Source organism: Anopheles bellator, chromosome 1 (assembly GCF_943735745.2).
Source record: "Anopheles bellator chromosome 1, idAnoBellAS_SP24_06.2, whole genome shotgun sequence".
Classification (NCBI taxonomy): Eukaryota; Metazoa; Arthropoda; class Insecta; order Diptera; family Culicidae; genus Anopheles; species Anopheles bellator.
In genome coordinates, this window is record NC_071285.1 from 19,887,864 (window position 1) to 19,899,299 (window position 11,436).

An 11,436-nucleotide genomic window follows, 5' to 3' on the forward strand; every position below is an offset into this window, starting at 1 on the left:
TACAATTCATTTATCTATTTTATTTCTTCTCATTTTACCATTTTACGCGTTCTGCTACGTTTTCTAAATGACTATGTGATGATCAAACAAAACCGAAATGTGTGCTAAGGAGCTGTTTCTTCATGTAAAATTGTGAAAAAAGCAAATAACTTTTAACGGTTCTAAAGCTAATCTAAAATTGACTAGAACATTGACCACGCGCACACGAAAGATGATTATCCGAAGTTGTGATTGTATTTTATCGATAGAGACTAAGCTGCTCTTTTAGATCTTCTTCGTCTAAATTGGAGCTCTCCGTTTGTTGTTTCAAAAGTTCAAATATTGCGGCCAGCTGTGCCCGTTCGATTCTGAAAAATACATAATTTGTAATTAGTTTACCTTGGCTATCGGCTTTCCACTCATTGTTCCTACTCTTTTTCCGCTTTCCGCTGCTCTTCGGTCAAGGATTTTTCGATTGATTTTAATTTTGCGGATTTCAGCTGTCTCAGAGATTCGATGTGCATCCGCTCATGCATTCCATCCGCACTTTCTTCACTGTCGCTGCTGGGCGCCTCGTCAACTGAGTCGTCAGTGGTGTTGGAATGCTCCTGAATGGCAAAAGTTGTTAAAGCATTCGCGGTGTTGCACGCCTTTAAAGTATTCCAACCTGTTTGCGGCTACTGTTGTTGTTTGAAGTTGCTTTCTTCGGAGGCCTACCGTCGGAACTACTGGCCCCATCATCGAGCGTTGCGGTACATCCGGTTATTCCGAAATACGCCGTGAGCAACACGGCAAAGATTGATATTGCCATGCTAAAGATGTAGAATGGCGAGAGATTTCTGGCATAAATTAGCAAGTTTTCAATGTAATTCATTTTCACCAAAAGGATGTGTTTTGCACTTTCAAACAAAACAAAAACATACTCTGCACATTTGCTGTCAAACGTTCAAACGTCAAAAGAATTCATCGGCGTCTTTAACGTTCACGGATGAACTTAATAAAATATTCATCAATTTTTGAATAAAGAACAAAATATTCGAAACGACGTAAAGCACGTGTTTCGCACCGCAAAAACACGACTAAGAATAATATTAATTTATTTCGGAATCCCGAACCAACAACAATACTACTACCATGATCGATTTTCCATTCGTATTCTTTGGACTAGCTCGCAATGCGTTTAAGCCGATGACTCCGAAGACACAGCCGGTAAATGTACCTCATCTCCGTCGCCGAACACTAAACTGTGTGCACTATTTCGGTATTCATAATCAATTTTCAGTTGTTTTTCTTCTCCAAAGCACGGATCGTAAAATCCGGGTAACTCACTCTGGAACAAAAACCGATAAATAGCATACAATTTTCATATTACAAGCATCGGTCGGTCCCTCAAACCTACCTTGCTGGATGTATATAGAGTCAACTGGGAGTCTTTCACGAGGCATTGGAGCGGAATCCTCACGTCGATTACGAACGGATTCTGAGAGATGAATCCCATTTCATCCGCTTCTTCTAGTGTCACGTTCTCCGCATCGTTAAATTTACCGTAAAGTGCCGAAACGATCAGCAGCCCGTCACTTTTGCGTTCCTCTTTGCAGATGCGCGTGTAAAGCGCACCCATTAGAGCAATGGCCGATTCGGCTTCACGACGCTTCTCGGCCATACGGGCACTGTTGGTTTCCTTAACCTTTTCGATGTTCTTCTGCTTCGTCGCTTCGTTCATCGGATCGAACAGCATCTTTTTCAGCACAAAGTACGTGAGGAGGGGTGTAACAGTAGCGTAAAATATAGCCGCCGGGACTATCTCGTCGCTGAGGTGAATCGGGAAAAGGTACGTTTGTGTCGAACGAATGATCCTGCCAAAGCATTTAGCAAGTATATTATGTTGACCAAAAACTTACAGTCCACTCATTATAGGATACTTACTTTATCTTAAGCGTGACGCCCGAGGGTACTCCAACGCAAACAGTCGCCGAAACTGCACTGTACTTGGAAACTTTTTTCTCCGCTCCGCACTCGGAAAGAACCCCGAATGTACCTCCCCTAAAAGCGAATGCAAATAAGGAGTTAAGCATACGCATAGGAAAAATCTCAAAAATACATTACTTTACGGCTATCCTCAGTTTGAGACCCTGTTCAACTAGTTTCCGTGTGTACGTTGCTGCAACATAGCAATGCGGAATACCCAGAGTGGCATTAAGATTGTAATGATACTTTTCCGTGTTCCTTTCAACCACCGTCGACATCGAGTTCTGCAGACCAGCATTGTACGTTAGATATCCTAGTGTGTGCTTATCTAACTGCACCGCGACAGCTAAAAAAACAGATCTTGTTGTTAAGTCCGCTTGTAAGGATGGGCAAAAAGACATAACTCACTTCCGGATAAGCCCGGTATGATGGAATTGGGGCGAAAGTGAAAAGTTGTACCACCGGTAAAGAATATCCGATTTGTGATATTCCGCGAGCCTTTCGCTCCCAACACCGGACCATTTCCGGCACCACAGTCCACTTCGAACCATCCCTTGTTGATTAGTCTCTTGCCGGAAAGCAAAAAGCTTCCACTGCCAACGCCATTCTGAAGGTGCAAGCTGCCGGCAAGTGTGGCGATTTCTGTGCGCGAAAGCGGTGCTTCTATCGATTGCGACATGCTCATGCCCGATACTTCGATCGACGGCAGAAACCCACTATCGTAGAACTCATCATCGTAACGGCTGAAGAAATCCGTTGCGTTGATGTGCACGGAGATGTTGCCTCTGGGATTGGTTTTCTGCTGCAAGCGCCGCTCCTCGCGGTCGCGAGCCAATCGCTCATACTCCTCTCGTATCTCCGATGGTGTCTTCGTGCGGTGCACGATTTCCCATCCTTCGGTTTCCAGTCCTTTGACCCCCAGCGAATCGTAGATGGCCCGCTGGTGTGGATCCGAAAGCACTTCGTAGGCCTTTTTGGTGCGATTGAACAGAAGCTCTGCCTTTTGTTTGTTCTCTCCATTGCCGTGCTTGTCCGGATGAAAAACTCGACTCCAGTTGCGATAGGCTTTGCTGATTTCCTCTTCTGTGGCCTAAAACAACATTGTGCACAGAGCGTGGTTTGTTGATGTAATCAGTCGCCCAAATTACGAAATCATGCCGCAGTGATGGCCCACTCTCGGCAACAATACTTACTGTTCGTGGCACATTCAACGTAGCGTAAAAATCTTCTTCAACGTAATCAAGTTCATCGTTATCATCCATGACGAACCCAATCGAGTGGAGTTTCAATCTTTTAACCGGCTGCCAGAGTGGACTTTCCGAAAACACACGGCTCTTTCCTCGGATTGGATTGTAGAGACCCTCCGGACGAGAAGCGTTGACAGTTGACAGTTCGTTTGTTGTTTCGCTAGTGTTCATTCTGTTCTTCGAACGTTCAGTGCTAAAGCTGTAGCGTAAACTTCTTCTTGTATAAAAACATGATGAGTCCTCCATAAACACTACGATAAATAGATGTAAATAAAAGATAAGTTTAAAAGTGTCGCGATTTATTGCTTTAAATAGAAAGAAATGGAACATTCTCTTGCGTAGTGTTTTTTGGCGAAAGTTCCATTCACCGATGTCAACATTGTTTGAACGCGTATATAATCCCTTCTCTGATACTTCAAGGTAAGGTGAACTTAGCCCAATTATGACTCCAATATTTGTTTTACTTGAATGCTCCGATTAACAGAGAGCGTAAATCATAAATATATCATAATTTGAAGAAACTAAAATGTGTGGGTTGTTACCTTCAATTTTGCAGACTTCTTGGTACGTGGTAATAATTTCCAAATACAATTTTTGTCACCAGTGTTGTGAGATAAAACTTATGGTTCTTATTGTAATGTAAAAAGAAACCCAGTAAAGAAACTATAACTTACAATGCAATTAAATTATGCTATTACAAAACACGTTACAACAAAATAAACAATAAACTTTTTAATGTCTCTTCTTGCCTTGCGTGGCCTAATATATTTTGCATTTTCGTTTTGTTTTATGATTGCACCAATTTCAGTGAACAGTAAATAGCTTAAAGCTTATCTATTCCGTGTTTTAAATGGTTTGTGAAAGGTCAAGAACAGTTACAAGTACACTTTTCAAAGTTGTTTTTCCGTTTGATAAAAGAAAACAAGTTTTGCGTTCCGCGTCCAGAAACATTTAACAACGACATGGCACTTTGGCATAGTCATAACAGAAACAATTCCTTCCGTGCCTCTGGTTTATATCTTGGCGCCAAACATGCAGATACTTACGCCAGCCATGCTCCGTTGATAGGCTACTTGGTTTCCAACTTACCTATCAGCTGTTGGGAACGGGCTTAACCTGTTTGCTATCGGAAGTGCATTTGCATGTGGCGTGCGTACGGAATTCATCATTATTATAAAAGGTATACTAACTTCCCAACGGTGTCATCAGTTCCTGCTAGAGATTTGAACAACGGCGATCCGAGTACGAGGCACAATGGGAAAGAAATTATTCTTCTGTTTGTTTGGTACGTATTAACGTTTTACGCCAAATAATCTGTTGAAATGTTTTGTGTGAAACAGTATTTGTTCCATTTCAGTAGTTGCACTAAGTGTACAACTTTGCAGTACACAGGAAACCGAATGTAATGCAGCGTGCACTCATATTTACGATCCTGTCTGTGCTACCGATGGACGTTCCTTCAAATACTTTTCCAACAGATGTTTGCTGAAAAGTCACAATGACTGTGAACACAACAAAAGTAAGATTGTCCCACAAAAGAGCATTTATTTACTGTTCTAAAATATTGTATTTGTTATTCAGAATACCGTGAAGTGGACGAAAGCAACTGCGATGAGGATGATTGGCAGAAGTGAGTGACGGACGCTGTCGTATTAAAAAAAATCACGATTCTGCACCAATTCAAAACTTCCTTTCATTTCTTAACGCAAACAAAATGAATAAAATTGTTTATAAAAATTAAACTATTCAGTGGAGAGTCTGTTAATAATGTCAACTGCTAGCGGCTGTGTGTTCGTGAATGTGGCTTAGTTTTCGTGAAAATTTAATTTGCTGAATGTTTTGCTCGTACAATTTACTTGCACTGTGTATGGCGGTTTTATATTTCTACCACTTTTCTGTTTTGCAAAGCATTTTCTAGTATAAAAACAAGCTCATCTCTCGGAACACTGAACCAATCAAACTGACTTAAAAATGTGTTTATGAATTTATTCATTTACGGGCACTTTTCGGTCAACTAAACTCGTTCACCCAAGAATTTTCACCACGCACCATAACCTGTCTACTATGTTTGAAAATAGAGTCAGTAAAACTTTGATGGGTTCAATCAATGCGTCGTTTCACATTCCATCTTCTACCGTGCGGAGCATTAGCTCAACACCTGGAAAACATGATCGGTTCCGTTTCCGCTTCGCCGGCTGTGTTGGGGATAAACAAGCACGTACTGACGTAAAATAAATTTTCTTCAATCAAATAAAACATACGCCGATAAATTATCTTAAATGTTTGCACAAATCTCTATAACGAGCCCGTAACCCGTGCCGCAAAAAGGTACGGCCGCCATAACTGAACTCCACTGGGGGAGCAATCGTCCACACACTCGTCGTAAAATTACACATATTCGAGGCACCCTGGCCGATACCGGTGTGCTGACTCAGCGCCCACCCTGTTTTTAGGGATAGCCTGAGGCCCCGAAATGTGGCACGTACTTCCACTAAAGTCACCCCCGCCGGGAGTCGCTTGAGTAAGGTATGATTGCGAATCACCGACAATCAACGACTCGGGAGCCGCGCTGTTTTTGTAAACGACGATTTCTGGTTTTTATTATGCTTTTCGTGCTAAACATCGTAACTGGGGTCGTAATAAGGGACTGGGCTTAATGCACATATGTCAGAACTGGTTGATGTGGGTGGTATGAATCGAATTGTTTACTGCCAAAGAAAGGCTTGCCCGGGACAGCCGATAAACATTATCACGAGTTCCACGTTAAGAGGGCCTTTGTGCGTACATCGGCGAAAAAGAAAGGTCGAACGACCATCGTAACAGACGTTAACGAATTACTTGAACAAATATTATTCCTTTAGAAATTAAAGTTCAAATGCTGAAAGTTCTGAATCATTCAGACCATTCATAATTCAGTAATTCCTTCGTGCGATCGATAAATCTCTTCCGTTTTTATTAGTTGGGCAGGTTTTCCTCCATTTCAGTTGTCGCGATATAATAACAAAAAAAGGAGGGGGCCGCTTGTTGAAGCCCTGTGTCCCATTAGAAAAGAGTTTTCAGTTTTTTCGTTCGCGATCTGATTCGGAAGGGGTCGACGGTGTCGTTCGAAACATAATCGGGACTGTCGCCTACCCAATTTCCGATTTCTGGCATCGTATCGGGAAATGTGTTTTTTCTACGTAAGGTGCCAAAAGTTTCGGCTTTCGCTAAAGCATTCTTAGGGTCCAGCCGGAACTGCACTAAATGTGTATATGAATAGGCACCGCCAACAGGGTGTCCGAAACAGCCCGAATGAGAAATACCGTGTTGCAGACGTGAGGAAAAATACGGTCGTTTAATGGGAAATTTATTTCTGTCGTCGGCCGGGTTTTTTTTCCATGCCGGTGCCAAGTTTCCAAGTGAACGAACATGTAGGAAATGTTTCCGCATTGTCTCCGGTGCTATTGAATTGTGACGCATTTCTGTATTGAACGACGTATTGCTACTACCTTCGACGCCATAATTACGTCTGTGATTTGTGCCTTCAGCTTTCAAAAAACGATCAATTTACATTTTGATATACTATTATTACTCTTTCTGTAGTACAAATTGCCCTTCAGTTGATTGGTATTATTTTTAAATTGTTCAACAACAATCGAGACTGCGATATTTTAAATTCTTTTTCATTTCTCTTGCTTCTTGAAATTGAAAATTTGCTTCAAACAGTGTTAATTTATGTTCCTGATTTGTTCATTAAGACATCGAATATAGTACGAATGGACTGCACTAATTCGTCTATTCATCATTTTATGTACAATACACTTTTGACTCTCAAATTTGTTGAACGCCTATGTTATTGTCACAGAAACAATGTCATCCTATTGCTACGAAGCTCAGAAGAAACGACTTCCTCGAAGGAATTGCTTCGGGAATCGGTTCGCCCGGTCGGTAGCCTTCCCAACTGTCCTCCCCGGAGAACAGTTTGCAATGGCTGAAAATCACTTTTTACCACTTAGTGCCATTTGATCTGACCTGGAAATGCTGGACACTGGACTCTCTGGCCAGGCTTGCGTGGACAAGATGCGTTTGGCAAGAAGTTCTCGCCAGCATGCGTTGTGGGTTGAACAAATTGAAAAGTCGAAACCTTGGCCGCTTGGCGTTGATAGGGCTGAGCAGCATGCAAATGGAAACAGAAATCAAATGCACACACATTAGCATCCGTGTCGGGGCGTCCGGGTTCGGCCACGATGTCTTACGGTGGGTGCCGTCGGGCGAGCCACCAAACGAGCCCCAGCAAATCCGTTTCGGACAACCAAGACAACCCAGATGCGTGCTTCGTGTGCAAAAGGGGCAGAGCGAGAGAGAGAGAGAAGGCAGAACCAGATGGTATGGTCACGGGCTATAAGCGCTCTGGTGGCACGATTTATTATTAAGCTTAACGAGAAACCGACACCAACAACATCAGTGGCAGCTACTCACATTATGCCACGAGGTCATCGGTAGCACGTTTATGCTCCACCGGCACGGCCAACACGAGCGACACGAGCGAGGCCAATCCTTCTGTGCCAGCCCGATGCTGACCCGTAGCCGGAAGGAAGCCCATCGCCCGGGCCTCCGACAGCTCCGGTTTGGCCAAGTTGGTCTTCCTGCGGCCGGCGCCGACGATGCGTACGAGAACCAGATGTTAATCCTGTTTCCACAACCGATTTCTCAGTGGCACCAATATAATGGCAAACATACAATCGACATCAGCTTACCATTCTGGGGACCAAGGGACCCACTGGGAATTACCACCACCATCGCCTGCCTTCTGCCGTGAAGTCAATCTCGCCCGAGACGCCCGGTGCCCCCGTGGCGTAGGCTCAACAATGCAGCGTGCAGAATCTCAACGATTTGAAATCTAGGTAATCTGAGGAGCTGAAGCTGGAATCGCTTACTGGCCACACGGCTGTATTGTTTCAGACCAGCCGGGGCGTTTCAATGCCATCGAAAACCAATAAAAAGCGGACATCTACGATTGAAGGATTCGACCATCGATTGAATAGCTATGAAAGTTTTTTCGGAAGCCCCGGTTTCAATCTCGGCAATCGGGCGCCGTTTTCCCATGCGGCGACTCCACCACGACCGCCGTCCGCCGGAAGGTTGGAAAAAGTTTCCGAATCGAGTGGTCCAACGGCTAGTTATTATGCGATAAACTAATATTTTATCAACCAAGCAGCCGTGGCCGAAGCCCGAAGTTCTTTGTGATTACAATTCAAAATCAATAAGCCAGCGAACTTTTCAACCGTTACAAAACTGGCTGGCCCGGGCCTTTCGTAGACTGTTGTCCCAAGAATAGTTTAAGATAGTGTTCCTCCGTCGGTAATGTTGTTGATAGCGTTAGATAACTTCTGGAAGAAGACTTGGACGCAGATGGGTTAGGACGTAAACAAGTCCGATTTGATTGGCTTTGAGAGTGTTTATTTGCTGATGAATCGATTCGACTAAGGACCTTGTCTTGCTGTGAGTTTAAGAAGTTTAATTGTTTTCTTCATTTCTTGATATCATATTGATGCGCATTTCAATTCAATGAATGGCGTAACATTTATAAAAAAAACAGTCCCTGAACAAATAAAACGGAAACGATGTGTAGCGTCGCGTGAAAAATTTATACCCCACATGTTTGGCGAGGGAACAATATACACCGCCACTTTATGCCTTTTTGGTCAACAATTTGGTCAACCTTTTTGGTTAAACAATCAATCAATCATTCCATCAATAAACATCGAAAGAAGCGAAATTTTCTGTTCGCCTGCCCCAAGATTAGACTCTAATCCGTTTTTTGGCTTTTGTGGCTGCTCCGCAAAAAGGGGAGCATTATAATTTAGTGGTCACACCGTGTGTTAATCCTGCCTCGGATACTACCACACAGAGCGCCCCACACAATGTATGCACAAAATGAGCAAAGCTAACTCAACAGACCCCGGGTGGCGGCAGGATCACACTTTTTTGCGGCACACGCATATGAAACAACCGAGCGGGTTCGGGATCCTCGTGCAGACCACTGGTCCGGGCGGCCGGCTGGCCGGTAGGGTGTCCCCGTTCAATCTACCCGGCTACCCGGCGTGTGGGCCCGGAAAGAGCCGAGCTAGAAACTTTATGTATAGTTTTGTGGTGTTTTAATTCAATTTAAATAACGAGTTTTTCCCATTTGCTATCCGCAAAAATCCTTCTGATTTCACCCGCACGATACCCACGCTTTCCGTGTTCTATTCCGGCCACCGGGAATGGTCGTAACGAATAATGAAAGAAAAAGGCACGGCAAAGGTTGACAGACGGCATGTAGCGAAAAACTGTGGTGAAATTTAAATAAAAGTTTAATTTATTTACTTCTGTACCACTTGCTTTATAGGCCCATTCAGTTTTGCCCGGTTCGGAGCCTTCGGCGCTATCCGGTGCCTTCCGGTGCCCGGTTTCCAGTTGATTCGCTGTGCACAATACTGCGACCGAACGACGGACCGACGGATGGAGAGCGCGTGTGGTGCCTTTTGCTGTTCCCGCCGCTGACCGGAAGTTCTGCACTTGATTATACCACAGAGCAATGAAACGGATGCTCCCGCAAATTCCGGCGCCAGATGGTCCTGCCGGACCGCTGTGGAAACAATAGTGCGATACGCGGTGGATTAGAAGCTTTAATTTAATCTGAAATACTCCTCAAAGATTAATGCCTGGTTTGAAAACCGGAACGAGGAACGTTCAACCAGCACAAGTTGAACGTAATTTCACAATGTACAGGTTGTTATAAAAAGACTAAATTAGTGATCAGGAACTGGCAAATACTGAGAGTAAGGCCGTATAAAATAAGAATAAACCGACGAAGGACGACAGATGTGGTGAGTAGATTCAACTGAACCACTGAACCTGGTGAGCCTCGTTGCTGAAGTCACGCGAAATTTGTAACAAAAACTAACACAACCTGGCCCCAACCTGGATTCCTGAAGATAGCGCAACGGTGACGGATTCCCATTAATGCTAACAACAAGAACCATAATTGCACCTCGCACCCGGCTAGGATCGGTCCAACCGGGTTTTGGGGGGGGTGCAGAGCAACCTAGGCAAAGTTTACCGAAAACATCCGAGGTAATTTATGGGCCCACATAGCAAACAAAAGCATGAAAAAGCATCATCAGCTCGGTAGCTGGGTATTCTGGCCACCGACGCTGGTCGGATGATGATCTTTCTCGCTCACACAATCCTTTCCTTCCTGGTCCTGGTTCTTGCTGGCGCTGGCCCGAGTCCGCGGAACTGTGGCTGCTGCTTCGGGTGTTGACGAAGAATTTAATTACCGCCCAAATTAACTGCTCTCACGGATATATTAATCTAAATAAAGCGCGTAAATCTCAGCCTCGCTGCCAACGGCAAGGTAGGCCAACGGAACGCGACTGGGCTTGGCTGCCCGAGGGTCAGTTGGGCTGTAGGGTGCTGCATTCTAAGTGCATAACAAACCCGTTTGATGTCAGTCACTTTCAGCCCATTATGAAGCTAATTCGCCTCTTGAATGACGTTTAATGTGATAACAAGATAAACGGATCATCAAAAGGATGAAGCTCCCTGCCGGAACCGTCGTTCTGTGAAGGGACATTTGGAACTATATATTCTGAACTATTTGTTTATCAATAAGCTATTACAAGTCTCTCGAAAATTCTCACAAAACAAATCTTATAATATCTGTGTTGCGGGCATTCTAGTCCAATAATAAGTTATCAGCGCTCTCGTTTAATTTCGCTAAGGTCAAAAGCATGACCTAAACTTTCTTGGCCATCGGTATGGTCGTTGTTTCGTTTTAATTTTTTTAACGAGCACACCGCCGGGTAAAACATCCTAAACCACCGGTCCTTTAGGAATGCAGCTGAAGGAGACGATGTCCCGAGCGTTGTAGCCACCGTTGTATTTCCATCCAGTGCCCCGTGGTCTACTTATAGTCTACCCTTGTCAAAGTTGTCCGACAGGCGTGGATTGGAAATGGCTCCAGACACAGCCATCCCCGGTCGTGTTGTTTGCGATTGCGTTCCATGTACTACAACTACCGAGTCGGACGCCGTCGGAAAATATGTTAATTTAATTCTATCCATTTCAGCTTTCCGGGCTTCCGGACTAGTGCGCCAGGTCTCGGGCTCTTGCACCACCTTCTCCGGGGCACCTGGCTCGAACCGTTGCTTTCTTTCTTTCGAACGGGGTTTCTTCGACTCCTGCCGGTAAGCATTTTATGCTTCTGAGCACTTAC

The 11,436-nt window shown here is 44.3% G+C and overlaps 2 protein-coding genes across 2 annotated transcripts; both read right to left on the reverse strand.

Moving 5' to 3' along the window:
- Positions 1 to 34: 34 nt before the first annotated feature.
- Positions 35 to 873, reverse strand: LOC131216851 (uncharacterized). The gene is made up of 3 exons (XM_058197225.1): positions 647 to 873; positions 412 to 587; positions 35 to 347 (listed from the first exon to the last, which is right to left on the reverse strand). The coding sequence occupies exons 1-3, from the start codon at positions 851 to 853 to the stop codon at positions 239 to 241; spliced, it is 492 nt and encodes a 163-aa protein (XP_058053208.1). The 5' UTR covers positions 854 to 873; the 3' UTR covers positions 35 to 238.
- Positions 874 to 1,086: 213 nt separating this feature from the next.
- On the reverse strand, positions 1,087 to 3,279 carry LOC131216048 (dnaJ homolog subfamily C member 11). Its single transcript, XM_058210447.1, has 6 exons — positions 3,141 to 3,279; positions 2,356 to 3,037; positions 2,086 to 2,293; positions 1,906 to 2,022; positions 1,379 to 1,835; positions 1,087 to 1,309 (listed from the first exon to the last, which is right to left on the reverse strand). The coding sequence occupies exons 1-6, from the start codon at positions 3,207 to 3,209 to the stop codon at positions 1,160 to 1,162; spliced, it is 1,683 nt and encodes a 560-aa protein (XP_058066430.1). The 5' UTR covers positions 3,210 to 3,279; the 3' UTR covers positions 1,087 to 1,159.
- Between the last annotated feature and the right edge of the window lie 8,157 nt (positions 3,280 to 11,436).

Excerpts from the sequence above, each read along its gene's own strand:
- LOC131216851 (XM_058197225.1), bottom strand. The coding sequence starts at position 853 with ATGAATTACATTGAAAACTTGCTAATTTATGCCAGAAATCTCTCGCCA. Across the intron at positions 588-646 it reads ACAACAGTAGCCGCAAACAG|GAGCATTCCAACACCACTGA; the intron begins GTTGGAATACTT and ends TTTGCCATTCAG. Across the intron at positions 348-411 it reads CAGCGGAAAGCGGAAAAAGA|AATCGAACGGGCACAGCTGG; the intron begins GTAGGAACAATG and ends TGTATTTTTCAG.
- LOC131216048 (XM_058210447.1), bottom strand. The coding sequence starts at position 3,209 with ATGGATGATAACGATGAACTTGATTACGTTGAAGAAGATTTTTACGCT. Across the intron at positions 3,038-3,140 it reads CGTTGAATGTGCCACGAACA|GCCACAGAAGAGGAAATCAG; the intron begins GTAAGTATTGTT and ends ATGTTGTTTTAG. Across the intron at positions 1,836-1,905 it reads GGCGTCACGCTTAAGATAAA|GATCATTCGTTCGACACAAA; the intron begins GTAAGTATCCTA and ends ATGCTTTGGCAG.